The 20280-nt window shown below is 32.3% G+C and overlaps 1 protein-coding gene across 1 annotated transcript; it reads right to left on the bottom strand.

Annotated features, from left to right (window-relative positions):
- Positions 1–6930: 6930 nt before the first annotated feature.
- On the bottom strand, positions 6931–9747 carry LOC149239471 (laccase-4-like). The gene is made up of 6 exons (XM_089367149.1): positions 9555–9747; positions 9298–9449; positions 8835–9079; positions 8609–8734; positions 7547–8515; positions 6931–7314 (listed from the first exon to the last, which is right to left on the bottom strand). The coding sequence occupies exons 1-6, from the start codon at positions 9705–9707 to the stop codon at positions 7184–7186; spliced, it is 1776 nt and encodes a 591-aa protein (XP_089223275.1). The 5' UTR covers positions 9708–9747; the 3' UTR covers positions 6931–7183.
- Positions 9748–20280: the final 10533 nt, after the last annotated feature.

Below are 20280 nucleotides of genomic sequence, written 5' to 3'. Positions count from 1 at the left end.
TGCACAAGGTGAATTCTAGATATTCTTGTACATTAAAAGAAATATCTCTTAAGAAGAATATTTGTCTAATGCTTTATGATTTATGAAGTTGAAATGTTTTTCAATATATGGCCTATTTAAAAATTGATTATGTCTTGTTCTGGCTCAAGAAATGATAATACAATGCATAGTTGTTTGGCTCATTCAAAAATAAAGATTGCCAATCATTACACATTACAATACTAGATGAGGTCCAGGAATGAAAATCTGTATCGTATCAGTCAAATAAAAACGCCACAAAACCTGAAATTTGATGTTTCCTTGAATCCTTAGGGTGTGAAGTATGTATCATTGCTTAAGCTACTCACAACGATTATGTTTTAAATCAAAATTACTTTGGAAACATTCTTGAAGACTATGCTAGTGATCACTTGTCAACATATCTGTCAATGAGGACCAAGGATGGGCCTAGGTGAAAAGTATGTAGTAAAAATTGTATCAAAATTTTCTTTGGAGTTGTTGATATATAGTTCGATGAAGTAAGGATGAAGGATGAAAATTCAGCTTGTGACAAGATTATCAAAGGAATGTTTCAATAATGTAGAAACATCTACTGATTTGTAGCATGTAAGAGAAGAAGTAATAACATCATCATAAGTCTTGATTCTAGATGGCTAAGAGAGTTGGACAAAGTGTGTTCGATTTACTAAAGTATTATATGGGTTGAAATCAGTAATCTGTGCAGGCCATTTCCTTTGAATTAGTTCAATAAAGAGTTGTCCTAAAGTTGCAAAGTCTGTAATATCATATACTACAGTAATACGACTTACATTGCATTGTTGTGAGTATGATTGTATTAAATGAGATATGGTGCAATGTCAAATGGTTATTTGAAGGTTCTGGAATTCTTAAAGGAAGCCTTCTCTCAATATATATCTTGGGTAACTACACATGGAGTTATTCAAGTATGTCTCTCACATAAGGGTCAAAATATTTGGTAGCTTGAAGTGTTATACATTGGATTGAAGTTTTGGGGACCTATATTTCCTTTGGAAATGTTGCATTGCATTTCAAAATGTGTTCATAAGTAGGATTCCGTATTGATGTAATGAACCTTGAAAGATGCCTTGCATATGTTGCTACCTGAGGTCATATGCTATAATGGACTATTAACCTTGATACATCTTTGATTGATTTCATCACATATAAATTTTATGGTTTTGGAAATTTGGATTTTGGAAAGAAAACTTGCAGATGAAAAAGGTCAAGATAAAGTTGGAAGTCTAGGGTTTGTAAACCTTAGCAGTCTAGAAGGCTTGATAAGAAATCCCTAGGGTTTGTGGATAAAAGCTAAGAGCTAGACCTTAATCCATGCTTCCGCTAAAGGAAGAAACCCTAACTCATGCATGGAAGGAATGAAATGATGAGGACGAGGTTGATAAATCTCCAAGATGGATATAAGAAGGCTAAGATCAAGAGGGAGTTGACATTTTCCTATAATCTAAAAAAAGATAAGTAACTTATATCTCTCTTCCTTGATTATTATTGTTATTGTTTTACTATTAGTTAGCCTCTTGTATTTGTATCCTTTGCTTTGTTATAATTTTTCTTCCATGGCCTCCTAGTGGTTATTTTAGGTACATAGTGAAGGACTTCCAAGGCTTTGGCAATAGATGGAAGTAGTGGAAAAATGAAGCAATGCTTGTGACAAGAGGACTCTCCCAAAATTGTGATTTGAGAGATATTGTACTAGATGAGGTTCGAGCTCAGAGGGAGCAGACAACCACCCATTCATCGAACCATGATCACTATATATATGCCATTCGACTTCCTCCTCTTGGGTAGTTTGGATCAAATAAGACAAAAGGATGTTTTATGGGCATCTAAAAGAATAAGAATACAAGGAGGACGAAGAATAAGGACAAAGACATCTCATGCATTCTCTCTCTTATTTTACCGTGCACATGTGAGTTTCTAAGGGTTCTGTAGGCAATAATTTCTTGGAAAAGTCTAAGTTTTTGGGCAACAACAGGGCCGAGTTTCTAGGCAAATTTTGGGAGGCTGAACTTTAGCATAGAAAGATCAGACTAGGCCAAGTTGATTGGGAATCTTTGTGACTTGACTTAAGCGCAGTTTGACCATAGTGATATTGCTGGTTGGTTTGACCTTATTCTTGGCTAGAAGAATTAGATCCATCTCTTTTGAATTGAATAATTTCTCTAAGGAAAAAGGTTTCTAGGTTTTTACACCATGTGGGTTTTCCCAGGGTAAGCTCTTGTGTCTCTTGTTTGGCTATCTCTCCATGATCTTACTTGCATTTTGTTTCTATTATTGATATCTTCTATGTAATTGCTTTATGATTAATTTGAATGCAAGAAAATATTAACATAACAAATCACAGGAATTAATTATTAGTTAGAATATATTATGAAAAATAAACAATTAGTGACCAATTTCCTAGTAGCCATATTTTTACTTTCAACTTTCCTAACTAGATTGAAAGCATGCTCTAGAGATTTAGATTCAAAGATACACACCTCATCTTGGATGATTTCCTTTAAAGTTCCCGTAAATAGGTCTAATAAATTATCTCTGAAATGTTCTTTACGCTAAGGCTCAACTTTTGGAATTGTTGATTGTGCTCTATAACTATAAATTTTTGCCAAAGATTTACCAATTGACTAAAGAATGTATAATTTGCTCTTAATATCCTCGTAATGTGCTATAAATTACTATGTAAAAAATGGCCCAAGATATAATAAAATCCTTTTTTCTTTTGCAAAGCCATTGGTAACATACATCAGTTGATCTTGTTTTAAAAACATTGATGCAATATTTACCTTTTGTAAGGTTGGAACTTGGTGTAGATCAAAGTAATTCTCCATTTGGAATATCCATGTTATAAGATTGTTACCATCAAACAATCTTATGTTGTTGGTTTTGTGATTCAATATTTATGTTCTCCAATTACAATAAGATACTCCCCATATGTGATTGAGTCTCAACACTCTGCTTCTCTGATTAGGAGAATATAAATTCTAAGTTTTCACTTTCTTCATGAGTTTTTGATGAGCCTTTAGGAGGTTTAATTGGTCTAACAAATTTCTTTAGAGGTATCATAATAATACTCATATTTATCACAACTTTCAATCATAATTTTTTTTGGATCTTCTAATAAAATCATGTCCTTGTAAGTTATGTGCCTTTAAAATGTCAATTTGAAAAACATCTAAATGTTTGACCTTTTTATTGATATATCTCTAAGATTTGAGCCCTTCTAGATCTAAAATTTTGGTCTATAATACTCTAATACATCTTCTATGCAATTCCAAATGTTTGACTAGAATTTGATGTGCCAAGTAAAAGTTGTGGTGACTTTCCAAAAACATGTTCATTTTTGGTCTCTTCCCAAGAGCAAACTTGTGTAATTTTCCACTTATACAGTTATTCAAATTTGATTATGTAGTTTGTACTTGAGGTACTTCATTATGTCTCCTTAGATTACTGAAAATTTCACAGTCTGAAGTGTGCTAGGAAAAGGTACTTCATTATGTCTCCTTAGATTACTAAAAATTTCATAGTCTAAGTGTACTAGGAAAAAATTGTAGTGAAAATACCATGACCACTCATTTGAAATTGAATCTGAGGACCATTAAAAAAATCCAAACTTCCACAAGCTATATCATACAAATTATAAAGAACTAGAATCTAAATTTTTTATTAGACATACCTTGCAATTCCTTCTCAATCTACTCAAAATTTTATGGTGTGAAACATCCTAGAAAAAGAATTATAGCAAAAATTTTGAGATGACTTATTTGAAACATAGATTTGAGGATTAATCACAACCCTTAATTCCACAACATATATCTTAGAAAATGGTAGACATACTTTTTATGATGTTATCCATGATACTATCTTTACTTGGTTTGATGTTATTTACTAGTTAAAACATGGTTATGGCTTACTCCTTAAAACAACTTGTTTTGTTATGTTACAATAGTTGATATATACAAACATTGTTTCTGTTTAAAATGGCCATTCACAATAAACTTACACACAATAAGGTGCATGTGCTAATTTGTTGATTCAAACTACCAATTTGGTTGTTCTTATGTCAACACACAATAAGGTGCATGTGCTAATTTGTTGATTCAAACTACCAATTTGGTTGTTCTTATGTCAAGAGCATTACAATTGTGTTAAAAACAACATACTACAATGTGAAAATATATGAAAATGGATACTTTGCTATCAATATATCCAATCTTCTACTTTCAAAATTCAAATAATACAATTTAATGTTTTTTTGTTTGTTTTGAATTTACTTATACCTCCAACTCTAATATATATATATATATATATATATATATATATATATATATAATTTTTTGTAGTGTGGTTCAAGAACACCTTGGTCAGTGAGTGGTTGCTACGTCCACGGAAAAATCTGGGCTAATCACCCCTCAGCCTATTGGCAAGACCTAACCCCAAGGGCTTCGGGCAGAATCGAGACCTCCCGACAGCTTTTTGTAGTGTGGTTCAAGAACACCTTGGTCAGTGAGTGGTTGCTATGTCCACGGAAAAATCTGGGCTAATCACCCCTCAGCCTATTGGCAAGACCTAACCCCAAGGGCTTCGGGCAGAATCGAGACCTCCCGACAGCGAAGCATGATTTTTGACCAACTAAACTAACCCTTTGGACTTATATAACAAATTTTTTTAATTCATAATAAAACTTTGCAATTTCAATTTTAAAATTAATATGTTATTATTATTTCTTTTCTTTGATATTTCAATTTAAAAAAATATATTATTATTATTTTTTCCCTCCCTAAACCAATCTTCTTCCTCTTACTATTTATACATTTACTTTTAAAAAACCCAATAAACATTAGCAATGCGAAACTTACGGTTTTCATAACTTACGTTACGTCATAATGTAGGATTTTATTTTTAGTAGTATTAACACTTCAAAGACTATTAAAAAAGTTTTACGACCGCCTTACATTACCTTTAAAAGTTTTAAGCCAGCCTTACACGGGAAGGGCGATCTGTAATAACTGTTTTATTCATGTACCAAGCACTTGTATGTAGAATGATTCAATACAGTTCTACATCACTGTGATTGGTTGCCTTCGTTGAATGCGAGGTGTGAAGCATTTTTCTTTCCGTGAATAAATAGCCATCTTTCATGGGAGGAAAATGCAGTTTATTGTGAAATCTTTTTAACAAAAATTTTATGTCAATAAAAAAATCTACTACCATTTTCTATGCAAGAATATTATGTAAATAACTACCCACCAGAATTTAAGCAAGTATTTGTATAAAAATGGTGGGAAACTATCTACATGGCATTCTCTTAAATATAGAAGTTTTGACAAGGGTAGCCAAATGCCCATATTCATGGGGCATATAGTGAGTATCGTAATATAATAACAATGAGTTAGATTTTTTAAATGTAACTGATGGAAAGGACAAGACCACCGAAATCACATTTGGTATTTACATTGCCGTAGTCTAACGATTATGCTTTTTTGCCCTGAAAGTTATGGAAATTCTGACCATATTTTGAAAAAATCCAGCAGGGTATTTTGTAAATCCATGTAAAAGTTGTCAAACTTCATAATTTTAGGTGTCCTAAAAGTTTTTGATGGTACTGAATCCATTTCCACCATAAAAAATAATATTCAACACTGCCTCTACAAGATTTTTTGAATCCATGTAAAAGTTGTCAAACTTCATAATTTTAGGTGCCCTAAAAGTTTTTGATGGTACTGAATCCATTTCCACCATCAAAAATATGATTCAACACTGCCTCTACAAGGTTTTTTGATTTTTTTTTGCCAGTTTTGGTTGTCCAGACAATTCCTCCGGTTCTGTAGACGACTCCATTTACATTAACACCGAAGTAGTCAGTGGTTTGGTAAATTCTTCTTAGTATCCACAATAGATGGTTGAAGGCATTTTTGGTAGATTCTTCTTGGTATCCACAACAAACTCCATGTTATACTGGTTGACGACAAAACATATGTGGTGCTATTATTTGCTAAAATAAATGTAAAATGTTGCTAAGCAACAAGTGGCAATTTGGCACAATTAATTTGTAAACAATTTTCACTCTTTAATTTTTCACCATCTTTATATTTTATTTTATTTTATTTTCTAGACTCGCTTGTTTTTATCATTGGATGAAAAGAATCACAGTAAAGTTTACCTCCATGTAAATAAATGTATTAAAAGACACTCTCAAGTTCACATTGCATTGCATTGTTGAGTCAACTAAACAACATTCAAAAAAAAGAAGAAACATGCTATGTTAGTATATATTTTATATTTTTTAAATTAATTAATATAGAATATAAATTTAATAAATTTTAAGGATTTGAACTATGTAAGCTTTGTTACAATAAGATGGGCCAATATCATGACTTATCAATATCTTTTATCCAAAAGAGATAAGCATTTTCTTTTATATTATATTATTTTAAAATTATATTAAAAAACGTTTTATATATATACGATTTATTATAATTATCAATTATTTTATGCATAATAAACATACTAAGCAAACATTGCAATGACACTTGTTATTTTATACATTAAAACAAAAAACTAATAAACATTACCAATACGGATTAGAACAGAATGTATGATTTTATTTTTAATAGTCTTAACATTTCAGAGAGAAAATCTATCAACTTCACCATTAAATCCATCATGGTTATATATCAATGATTTATTATAATTATCAATTATTTTATACATAATAAGGGTACTAAGCAAGCAAACATTGCACATTACACTTGTTATTTTATATATTAAAAACAAAAAACTGATAGAGAAAATCCATCAACTTCGCCATTAAATCAAAGTTTTACAATCGCCTTACATTACCTTTGTCTAAAAGCACGCTTATCACTGTGTAATTCATATATCACACATGGAAGAACCCATAACTCTTTTATTCATGTACCAAGCACTTGTATGTACAATGATTCAATACAGTTCCACACTGTGATTGGTTGCCCCTTGTTGAATTACCAGTGTGAAGCATTTTTCTTTCCTTGAATAAATAGCCATCTTCCTCGTTGGAGGAAAAGGCTGCTTATTGTGAAATCTTCCTAACAAAAACCTTACGTCGACAACATCTGAAAGAAAAGCAAGAAACAATAATGAAATGAAAGTGATGAAATGAAGAGGATCAACAAGGAGGGAGGTCAGAAGGGGGAGGTGGGAGAGTTTGAAGGGGCCCTTTTCCGTTCTTTACTACCCACGCCATCTTCAGCCCCCATGATGTGTGAACCTCCAAATGACAGTGCATGAACCACACCCCTGCATATATTCCATGGATATTGAGTAAACAAACATTATTATAATTTTCATCTATGCAATGATATGATTTAATGTAAAGTTGAATGGGAAATGAGATGAGATTGTGTGAATATATTCCAAGGATATTGAGTAAACAAACATTATTATAATTTTCATATATGCAATGTTATGATTTAATATAAAGTTGCATGGGAAATGAGATGAAATTATGTGAATATTTTGTATATATTACCTGGATTGTCTGCACGGAATCTGATAGCAGCCCAACCTCCTTTGGGAACTCCCACAGTGTTTCTCTCAACAGGGTCAATGAGGTTAAAGTTTGGTGCATCTGTTGATTCATTGTAGTTTCCAACACCTTGGCCCACCACAAAGAAATTGAAACCATGGAGATGGACAGGGTGGCTGTCTGTGCTGAAGATGCTGGTGTCTTGAAGAATCAATTGAACAGTTGTGTTAAAGGGAAGGACTTTTACTCTAGTCCCATTCACAGCCTGTGTATTATTGGGTGGAGTGCCAGTGTAATTGAATGGGAATGGAGGATTGTCTGGAAAATTAGTCTTATAAACTCCTTTCATTTGCTTGAAATAGTGAGACTGAAGAAGAGCTGTGTTTGGGAGAACAAAAGAAATATTGTTGACAGATGCAGTGAATCTTGTCCCATTGGGTGCCTGGCATGTGGCATTTCCCATCCCTTTTGGACAAGGATTCAGTCCCAACCCAATTGTAAAGAAAAGTTTCTTGTCAACTGTTTGAGGAACAAGTGCAGGGAATTGTGAGGTAGCCAAGCTTCTAAGTTTTGCACTAAAGTTGGCTGCAAAGGAAGTGTCATTAAGGGCTGGGAGTTTAGGCATTATAATGGTGGAAGAGGTATTAGAGTTGGAAATGTTGTAGCTCACAATTCCTGCAACAGTGGAGTTATCAAATGTTCCACCCCCTGTAGCAAATGGGCGAGCTGCTATGTAAAACTGGTTAACTCCTCCAACATTAACAGTAGCATTAGCAGTGAATAACACATTGGTGGTTTGGCCGGGTGTTATAACAAGAGCGTCTGTCTGGAAAGGCTTCACATAAACTGCATCTACTTCCACCACAGTCATGCTGTGATTTGCAATGGCAAGAAAGAGCTCATCATTGAGTGCAGCATTGATGATTCGAAGAAGATATGTCTTCCCAGGATTGACATTAAGAACAAATGTATCTACATAACATACCATGGTTAGTAAATGAGTGACATCCTCTTTTGTACCCAATACATCAAATAAATAAACAAATTAAATACAATTATCATTACCATTGGAGCAGTTGTAAAGTGGTCCAGGAAGTCCATTTATAGTGTAGGCATCTGACACATTTGGACCTCCCCCTGATTGGAGGGCCTGCTGAATAACCTTCTCAGTGTCTGCATTCCACCATTCTCCTGCAAGGTGGTGTGTGTAAAACCATTAAATTCCAGATTACAAGGCCATTGATACAAGGTCCAGATTATCCATAAAAAGTACTAAAATATATAAACTTACCCAGAATAATGGGGACTTCTTTGTATGGCTTGGGAAATGGGTAGGGAACATGTGGCTTGGGATATATAATGATGGCACCATGTACGCTAGCTCTTAACCAAGAAATGTGTGCATGCCACCATAGAGTTCCTCTCTGTCCTGTGATGGTGAAGTTATAAACGTAACTCGTTCCAGTTTGAAGTGGACATTGGGTGATATAACCAGGACCATCTGCCCACCCAGATCTCAGCTGTCGAATCCCATGCCTGCATGCAAAAACATACATAAATACATGATCTCTAAAACTATTCAGTGGCTGCAGGCAAGTTGAGTGATTATTATGAATGAGTAGGATTAGGTCAGCCATATAAATTAAATAATCACAAGTAAACATCACTTTATAATAAACAGCAAAATACTTACTTTATCATAAATATACATCTTAAGTTACTGGAAAAAATAAAAAAATCATAAATATAATTACCAGTGAATAGTCACGTTGTCCTTGACATGGTTAACCAGTTTTATAATTACTTGATCTCCCTCCTGAGCAAAAATGGTAGGTCCTGGATATTGTCCGTTCACTGTGATCAAAGGTTTTGTGTTGCAAAGACGTGTCACATTGCTCTGCCTCACCTGCAACCCAATGCATTTATACTAATTAGATTAATATAACCAAACACCCAAACACCCCTAGTGAACTCCAACATAGTATAAATGATTTGCAGTATATATAGTTACATTGAACTTGTAATGCCTGGTTGTCTGCCAATGCTTTCCTGCTGCTATATCCAGGTACTGAATGATGACCAGCAGGATGACAATTAACAAGTACTTCACAGCTGCCCTGGAAGAGCAGGGGCAAAGGCAGAGTAATGTCTTTGAGTTCAACATTTTCCTCCTGCTACTTAACTTATAACCTATGAAACCCTAGTTTGAATGTAGCTGTGATTACTGTGATCAGCTGGGAGGCATTTATATATATACCAATAGCCCTGAAGATTGCCCGGTGTCTTTCTGGTTGTGGGGTATTATTTGGTGGTGAATCGGTGGAGTAAAAATTAAGAACATACACTCACAAACAACCGTAGACATTGCACAGAGAAAACCTTTGCCTAATTGCTTCTGTGCAGCTGTACCAACTCAGCTGAAAGAGGCGTTCACTGTAAGAAGGCAAGGATGTAATTAAGTTTAATGGAGATTAGTGTGAAATTGAAAGACTTAATGTGGGCTTAGGACATCCATGCTTTTCTGGCATGGCACGAGGTCCTGTATATGAGTTAAGATAGGTTAATCACAAGATCAGTAAGTTCGCTGAGGACCACCATGAAAAAGCTGTCCTTATCCATGAAAAAACGGTCTCCTTTATAATTAACTGCCATTGCCATTGCCATGGCCATGTATTACTGTAATTTCAGAGTTGGGTTCATTGATCGACAGAGAGGCCGGTGGTCTCCACTTCCGTTGAGTAGAAAATTCTTTTACTTTCATAACACACAATTGACCACACCAACACCAACTCAAGTCCATTTCAATTCTTTGTTGACCAGACATTGCTGTTCAAATCGCTGGAACCTCCCCTAATTTCCCATCACCAAAGGAGTCTATTCACTGGAACCTCTTTAATTCTCCTCACCAAAGTAGTCTCAGAGATATCCTGTCGACATTAAAAGAAAATTCTGGAGAAGTATGAAGTGGGTAGTTAAATTTCTATGTTTGGTATGGTTCTTGCATTCATGGGATGTCATTAAAACGGAATTCGACTCGAACTTGTTGCAATCTTATCAAAATGCATCCATGGGATGTCATTAAAAGGCAAAAAGGTGGGAAGCTTATGATTTCCTTTATTATTATTAATTACAATTTAATTTTAAGGTTATATTTAATTTAAATATTAAATTGGTGTGCATGATTTGTTGTTTATAAGATTTGATCAGAGATCCTTTCGCAGGTAGATTTGAGTTCACCATCACTGAATTACATTTTATTAATGAATATAATAAAAAAGTCTATATTGACAATATATATAATTAATTCAAATAGGATTATAAATATAATGTTGTTTTAAAAGTCTATATCTACCATATATATTTTTAGTTTTATATATAATTGAAATAAGATTATAAATATAATGTTGTTTTTTATTTTATTGTTATTATTTAAAATTGAATGAGAAAATTTTATTATAATTTAAATATATTTGATTTTTTATTTATTAAATATTGATATTATAAATTAATTAATTATTATTATTATTTTAATTATTATTATTATTTTATTATTATTAATTAATTATTATTATTATTATTATTTAGCTTTGTAGAAGGGGTTAGAGTTGGCTATATCAAGAAAAAATTAGTAGTTAATGGTATTCAAAGACTCCATGATAGTCATTCAACAAGTATTTAAGCTCAAAGGGAACTCCAACCAGGTTCAATCCCTAATTCTGCAAAGAATAAGAATACAAATACGAAAATTTGAGTCAATTAAGTTGTATCATGTCAATAGGCATCTAAATTCAAAAGAAGACGCCTTAGCAAATAAGGGAATATACTTGGAACAAAGAATATTGGCTTAGGATGAATGCATTGGTGTTTATAATCCTCTACCATGAAAAAAAAATCAAAGGTCAGGAAATTGGTGCATTGATCAGATCAATATGTAAAGGTGGGGGAATAAAAAACCGTGTGGAATGATGTCCTCACGCCGGCCCACGTTTAAGTCTTGTAAACCCCTAGAAGCATTCCCCAATAGAATGACGACTCCTCATCACCACCAAGATCTGGGCCCATGTAATCATTTAACTCAAAAGTATGGTTATAAATGTGGTATGGGATAGATGGAAGATCATGCACATCTATAGTAAATGTGGGAAGGAGCAAATGAATGTCATCTCCATTAGTGAGGAGAAGCAATCACGCTTAAGGTTTAGATTTTTAATGGCGTAAGTAGAGAATTGCAGGGATATTAATCACGTAACGAATTTCACGTTAGTAGAGTGTACATGATGGTACAATGCATTGAAGATGGCGAACAAATCCATGGCTTGGTGGGGGCAGGTATGCCTAGTGAAGAAGTTTATAAGGCATGATTGGCCTCCATTCTTCACATGGAAGTTTGAGTTTGGAAACCAAGGCCATCAGAAATAAAGAGGGTTGTTTCTCGAGTGAGGACATGGAGGTACCGCTTGTCTCGGAGAATGAGGAAATAAATTTTCAGCTAGATTACCTCTCTACAATGATAGAACATATTTTTTCTTTGCTAAATAGGTAGGGGGAAATAGTGGTCGTGGAGGTTCAAGCCTAGTTGCTACTTCTGAGTCAAAATAATGGCCCGCTCTAGACCAATATTGACAGACTGCAAGTGAAAATTGATCTATTGGATAAGTATCTTGCAAAAATTGAATCGTTGAGGAGGAAAGGTGTAGAAGAAGTCAACTCGGGTGAGGATAGGAGGGAGTTTTTTGATGTGAACCAACTCGCAGCTTCAAAAATGCCAAAGAAAGACACTGAGGTGATAGAAGAGACCCAGGTCCCTGCTCTAGTGTAGTTAAGGCAAGTTGTTGAGGAAATTGTTGAAGTTAACCCTGAAGTCAGATCGTCCAATGTAGGCTAGTCAATTATCTGTTTTAAATTATGTATTGCAAGTATATTCTAGTTTTACAAGTATTCTGGAAGGTTTTCAGATGACATCAGTTTAGATTCGCATTATGCAGGAAGTGTAGCAGAAACAAGTCCTTTTTGGACATGTTTGAACCAAGTAGTTGAAGATTCAACTGAAATTGTAAAAGGTTCTCGCCTTGTAATCAACTTGATACTAATATTAAAAATACTAACTATTTCATTAAAGAAGAAGATAATGGTGCAAAGCTCAAGCATCAATACTTTAACACGTGGGTAGGGAAGATAACATCATTCCTCCTAATCACCTCAGATAAACCTAATTGACATTGTCTTAATCAAGATTTTATCTAAATAAACTGTAAATTCTATAATCAATTCTATTATAAAAATGATTTGTAGTTTTTTATGATGTGATTTATAAGATTTATTTTAATCTAATCTAGATGTCTTCTAAATTGTTTCCATTTATGAAAATCAACTTTTGTTATTGTGAATTTACAATTTGAAGTTGTAAAGCTTAGATATTTAAAAAAGGAGTGAATGTCAACCATGTAGATGCATCTTTGTAATTATTTTTAAGGGGCTTTGTTATTACCATTCCATTCTCATAAATTTGAACAAGAGTTAAAGTATTCACTAGTTCGAGGGGATGCTTATTCAATCGCTTTTGTTGTTGAACTACATAACGCATTGCCCACTTGAAAGGGGGCATATTCATCTTATATTGAATATTATTATTGTGTCAAAATTTGAAAGTTTGATGAAATTCAAGCAAATTTCTAACTTTGAACTAAATCATTAATAATAGTCAAGTGAGGTACGCTATTAATGATCTCTTTCACTGAGTCTATAAGAGGGTCGAGGCCAAGCCCTTTTAACTCTTTTTCGTAGAGCTTCTAGTGTCCTTTGTGTTTGATTCTCTTCATTTTTTTCAATGATTTGTACACTTATTAAATTTCTTGTGTATGCAAATAATTTTCACTTCAGTTTTCTACACACAACTCATCATGTCCAAATTAGTTAATTTGTTCAATAATTTCGATAAATTGGATGGACCCAAGAACTATAAGTCGTGGAGTTGTCATATACAAAGCACATCACTCTATAATGAGTTATTGAAAGATGTTTGTAGTGGTGATAAGCTCTTACTAAGCCTCCCTATGCTAAAGAATCAATAAAATGGGAATTGAATTATGAAAAAGCACTTACACCTTTAAGGTGTTATGCCATTCCTAAAATGATTATCAAATATTGAAAATACAATTGATGCTTGGAATGCATGACAAACATTTAAGAAAATCTCTAATACTCCTCTAAAGTCAAAATAGATTGATCTCTAAAAGAAGATCCTTAAACAACAATTAGGTAAAAGGGGATATGTTTTGGAATTCATCCCTCCTTTAAAATATGTTAGATTAGAAATAATCAAATATGGATTTGAGAAAGTGAAAAGAAATTTCATTACTTCAATAACTTTCTTTTTCCTTATTGACATTTTTTGGAAACTTAAAAAATTATTAATATTAAAATTCAATTATATGATCTTGATAATTATTTATAAAAATATTATTGTTCTTTTTAAGATTTCTTTATTCTTCATCAAATAATTATACTTTGACAATTTAATCATTGAAGTTCAAGAAAACAAAGCTCCCAACGCACAATAGACATACAAAGCTCTCAAAGACATCTCTTCAACATTAAAAGTAAATTCTAGCTAAGTATGAGATTACATGTTTGGATACAACCGAAGGGGGTACTTAAATTTCAATGTGTTGGTATGGTTCTTGCATGTGTGGACCCGTTGGTCTTGGACTTCAACTCTAATTTGTTGCAATCTTATCAAAATGCATTTGTGGGATGTCATTACAGGGTAAAAAGATGGGAAGTTTATAATTTTTATTGATGTTATTATTAATAATTATAATTTGGTTTTAAAGTTATATTAAATTGGGATAAAGGACTTGTTGTCTATAGAATGATTACATGGAAATTATTAAAATTAAAATTTAAGGAAATCTCATGTAGATTTGAACTAATAGTAATTGAATTGAATTTTATTAATAAGTATAATAGAAAAGTTTTGATGGACCATATATTTTTTAAAATTTTAATTTTAATCTTTTCAAAATTATATGTATTTTTTAAAATTTTAATTTTAATCTTTTCAAAATTATATATATATTTATAAAATTGAAATATGGTTTGAAAAATATGTATTTTTAAAAGATTATAAATTTGAATAATTTTTTTTTATTATAATTTAAATATATTTAATTTTTGATTTATTATATATTGAGTTGGGTAATAAAAAGATTATTATTATTATTATTATTATTATTATTATTATTATTATTATTATTATTATTATTATTATTATTATTATTATTATTATTATTATTATTATTATTATTATTATTATTATTGGGTGTTTTTATAATATGTTTTTATAGTTTTTTTTAATAGAAGTTTCTGTAAGTGGAGTTAATTTGAAATATATTTTTTAAAATTACCTCATCAAGATTTATAAATCTTTATCTAATGAAAATATATTTCAAATCTTATATATAAATCTTAATGCAAAAAAGATATATCTCAAATTATATATATATATATATATATATATATATATATATATAATTAATTAATTTTAATTCATCATTAGATATATATTTTTCATAGGTGGTGATGCAAAAATCATGATAATGAGCTATTAAAAAAGAGAATGGTTCAATGTTCAAGCTTCAATACTTTAGCACATGGGTAGGGAAAATATCATCATTCTTTTCAACCACCCCAGACAATTTAAATTGTCTAGATCTAGATTTTCTCTAAATAAACTCTAAATTAAATAAACAATTTTATTATAAAATTTAATTACAGATTTGTTATGATATGATTTATAAGATTTATTTTAATCTATTCTAGATGTCTTCTAAATTGCTTTCATTTATGCAAATCAAATTTTGTTATTGTGAATTTACAATTCGAAAATTGTAAAGCTCATATATCTAGCAAAGGAGCGAATGTCAGCCACGTGGATGCATCTTTGTAATTGTTTTTAAGGGGTTTTGTTATTACCATTGCATTTTCATAAATTCAAACAACGGTTAAAATATTGACTAGTTTGAGGGGATGCTTATTCAATCATTTTTGTCATTGAACTACATAACACATTTCCCACTTGAAAGGGGGCATATTCATCTTATATTGAAAATTATTATTGTGTCAAAATCTGAAAGTTTGATGAAATTCAAGCAAACTTCTAACTTCGAGTTAAATAATTGATAATAGTCAAGTGAGATACACTATTAATGATCTCTTTCACTAAGTCTATAAGAAGGATGAGGCCAAACCCTTATATATATTTTTTGTAGAGCTTCTAGTGTCTCTTGTGCTTGTTGCTCTTGATTGTTTTATGAAAATTAATTGTATGCAAATCATTTTCACTCCACTTTTCTACACACAACTCACCATGTCTAAATTAATTAATTTGTTCACTAATTTTGACAAACTGGATGGACCCAAGAACTATAAGACTTGGAGTTGTTATATACAAAACACATTACTCTATAATGAGTTATTGAAATATGTTTGTAGTGGTGATATGCTCCTACTAAGCCTCCCTATGCTAAAGAATTAAGAAAATGTGAATTAAATGATGAAAAATCACTTGCACCTTTAAGGTGTTATGTCAATGGCAAAATTTATATTAATATTGAAAATACAATTGATGCTTGGAATGCATGACAAACATTCAAGAAAATTTCTAATACTCAACCTAAGTCAAAATAGTTTGATATGTAAATGAAGATCCTTAAGCAACAATTAGCTAAAGGTGGATATGTTTTGGAATACATCTATCCTTTAAAATATGTTGGGTTAGAAATAATAAAATGTGGATTTGAGAAAGTGGAAGAAATTTTCATGACTTCAATTGCTTTCCTCCTACTTAGTGACCTTTTTTGGAGACTTTACAAATTACTAGCAAGTTGGAGAATCAAACTTTTGATTCACTTGGAGAATTATTAGCCCAACATGACAAAAACTTTGGTCAAAGAAGAGTTTAGGAGAATAAATTCTATTTTCCAATTCAAGAAAAGGAGAAAGTTTCAAAGGGAAAGACACATACAATGGAATTTCAAGAGGAAGATGAACATTCAATAGTTAAAGAGATCATAAGCACAATTCAAATAAATCTTTTAATTATAGTTTTGGTTGCATCAAAAGTAAATGAATAGGTATGCATAATTCAAATCAACAACTTTTTAGAAGATGTTAAGATTCTCCCAACATCAACCTTCAATCAAGAGAAGGAAAAGATATGGATAAACTCAAGTGATAAATATGTCTTCACAATGGGCATTATCCAGAATAACGTAGAACACAAAATGAAGTTTTTCCAAAGAATAAGCAAACATTCAACTCAAAACAAGATTATAAGTTTCATACTTCAACTTCATCTCAATATGCAAATAATCAAGGGACTAATTTTGACTATGTGTTTACAATGGTTTAGGAGTTAGGTTTTGTACCTTTAGTTGTCACTAACTAGTTGTTTAGAAATTATTGTGAATATGATCATATACTTGATATAATGGCTACTTAGTATATGTGTTATAGAAGGAATTGGTTTATACTTATTAAGATATGAAACTCAATCCAATTTATTTGGCAGATGAAACAACCCATACTCCTCAAAGCAAAGGCTTAGTCAACTTATCTCTTTCAAGAATTGGTAAAATATTGCTTTTCAATGTTTGGTATGTTCCAAATTTTCAAATGAGTTTGTTTCCCTTGGTCTTAGGTAGATGAGGTGGCCATCAAATCATCATGCAAAAAGGTTTTGTCAAAATCAATTTAGTAAAAAACAACTTTAGAATAATAAAAAATGGATATGAAGATGGAAAACATCTAAGGATACAAGGCACAATCATTCCTCAAGAGAAAAATGTGTTAGAAACAAAAAAAAATTATTCCTTTCCTCCTTACAATTATGGAATTTTAAATTTGGACATTTAATCGTTTAACATTTATGCAAAATTTTGAAATATTTTTTAAGAAAATAATAATCAAGAAATGTTTGAAAGGTTTCCTCCTTTCAAAGAGGAAGTTGCTAAGTGTGAAGTATGTATTATTATTGAATTTTTTAACGAAACAAGTACTTTAATTTGAACATTTAATCTTTTAACTTTTATGCGAAATTTTGAAATATTTTTTAAGAAAATAATAATCAAGAAATAGTTGAAAGGTTTTCTCCTTTCAAAGAGGAAGTTGCTAAGTGTGAAGCATGTATTATTATTGAGTTTTTAAACAAAACAAGTACTTTTAGATTATAAATCCTAGATTACATGGCCATAACCATTTACATCAGATGTTACAAAACTTGTGTCAGTGATTTCTGCAGCTTGCATATTCTAATAGATCCCGAGCAAGGTCTTGTTGCCTCTATAGGTCGTTTGAATTAAAATTCTACACTAGAACCTTCTATATATCTGACAAAATTGACCCAATAACAAAAAGTATTTGCAATACATAAATTAACATAAAGTTTAAAAAATATTAGATGGCCCAACCTCATCTTTATCTACCTAGAATGCTGTTTTCCCTTTGCTGGCTCCTTTAATATCTACACCTTCACCAGAAGGATCTAATGGCTCCTTGGGGCCAAGAATTTATTTCCCAAAAAACAGATCATGAACCTCAGCAAACAAACCATCGCTGGAGAGCTCTGCATTGTGAGACATCAATTTCATCTCTAGCTTAATTAATTTCCTTTCCACCCTCACTTATGGTTTCCTTCTCGAGGAGCTAAACGAACATTCACTACAAAGAATTTATGAAGGCATGTGGGAGGAGTAACGATTGACTCCACTTCATTAACACCTCACCATGGGAACTCACATCAAGTTCCTTCCAACCATCCCTCGTCGTAACCAGATCACATTTGGAATATAGGACTGGTCTCCCAGACACGTACCCTGTTGAAATCTCCAACTGGACTCTCATTAATCTTCCTTTTGACCCATTGTGCATGCAAAATTTTAATACCTGGGATTAAGGATATAGGATGTCGCCATCCTTGGTGGCACTTTGATCCATGAATATGAACATTTGATTATGGATTAGGGGTAATGCCCTTGTCAATCCCATTTAATTCAATTGCACTGATGCCCATCTCCGCTCCACGACTGGCCAAACCATCAGCTTCACCATTTAAGGGCCTTGGGAAATTTCTTCATTTTTTTCATTTGGAAAGTTATTCTTCTCATCATGGGAGGAAATGAAGAAACATATGATGTATGAATCTTGGATAACATTCTAATCACTATCATAAAATCCCCAAGTATTGTGAGCTTCCTTTTGTCCTTATTCTTGGCGAGATCTAAACCTTTCCACAAAGTTAGGAATTCAACTTTATTATTTGTGGATGTGCCTAAACCCCATGCATATTTGATCTCTTCTTGTTCGTCGGGGAAATATATTACCCCTCTCATTCCTTCTACCCCTAAGTGTGAAGCACATATTATTGGTGAACAAAAGCAAAATCATTTTTTCATAAGCACATGGTGAGCAAAAATATGTTTGTAACTTATGCGTAGTGACATTTATAATTTTATGGGACCTTCCTTAGGTGGATGTAAATACTTCTTTTTTTTCATTTATGATTTTACATGGATGACTTAGGTATCTCTTTTGAAAGATAAGTTCAAAGTCTTTGAAAAGTTCATACATTTCTAATTCTTCGTAGAAAATCCCACCAAATAAAAAATTACAACATTAAGAGCAAATAATGGGGATGCATTTATTTCAAATAAATTCAATGACTATTTCAAGGAAAATGGAATTAAATTTTAGTAGATAAACTCCTATACTCCACAACATAATGGGGTCACTAAAAGAATGAATTGATTTTTCGTGGGAATGATGAGATCTCTGTTACATTTCAAGGGGTTAAGTACAAACTATTATGTAGAAGTATATATATATATATAACATCAACCTTATATGGCATCAATGCATATGAATCTTGGTATAATACTAAGCCTTTAGTTAATCATATTTTATTTTTTGGCTTCTTTTTCTATGCCTTAGTTGTACTTCACAGCTGCCCTGGAAGAGCAGGGGCAAAGGCAGAGTAATGTCTTTGAGTTCAACATTTTCCTCCTGCTACTTAACTTATAACCTATGAAACCCTCGTTTGAATGTAGCTGTGATTACTGCGATCAGCTGGGAGGCATTTATATATATACCAATAGCCCTGAAGATTGCCCCGTGTCTTTCTGGTTGTGGGGTATAATTTGGTGGTGAATCGGTGGAGTAAAAAATAAGAACATACACTCACAAACAACCATGGACATTGCACAGAGAAAACCTTTGCCTAATTGCTTCTGTGCAGGTGTGCCAACTCAGCTGAAAGAATCGTTCACGGTAGGAAGGGATGGATGTAATTAAGTTTAATGGATATTAGTGTGAACATTGAAAGACTTAATGTCGGGTTAGGACATCCATGCTTTTCTGGCATGGCACGAGGTCTTGTATATGAGTTACGATATGTTAATCACAGGATCAGTAAGCTCGCTGAGGGCCACCATGAAATCACTGTCCATATCCATGAAAAAGCTTTCTCCTTTATAATTAACTGCAATGTATTACTGCACTTTCAGAGTTGAGTTCAATGATCGACAGAGAGACCGGGGGTCTCCACTTCCGATGAGTAGAAATTTCTTTTACTTTCATAACACATAATAATTGACCACACCAACTCAAGTCCTTCCAATTCTTTATTGACCAGATATTACTGTTCAAATTGCCACAGCGTCCCCTAACTCCCCAAATATTCC

Source organism: Pinus tabuliformis, chromosome 8 (assembly GCF_031772625.1).
Source record: "Pinus tabuliformis cultivar Carrire ecotype Pingquan chromosome 8, CPIR1, whole genome shotgun sequence".
NCBI classification, from domain to species: domain Eukaryota; kingdom Viridiplantae; phylum Streptophyta; class Pinopsida; order Pinales; family Pinaceae; genus Pinus; species Pinus tabuliformis.
This window is presented reverse-complemented; position numbering and strand designations above follow the sequence as displayed.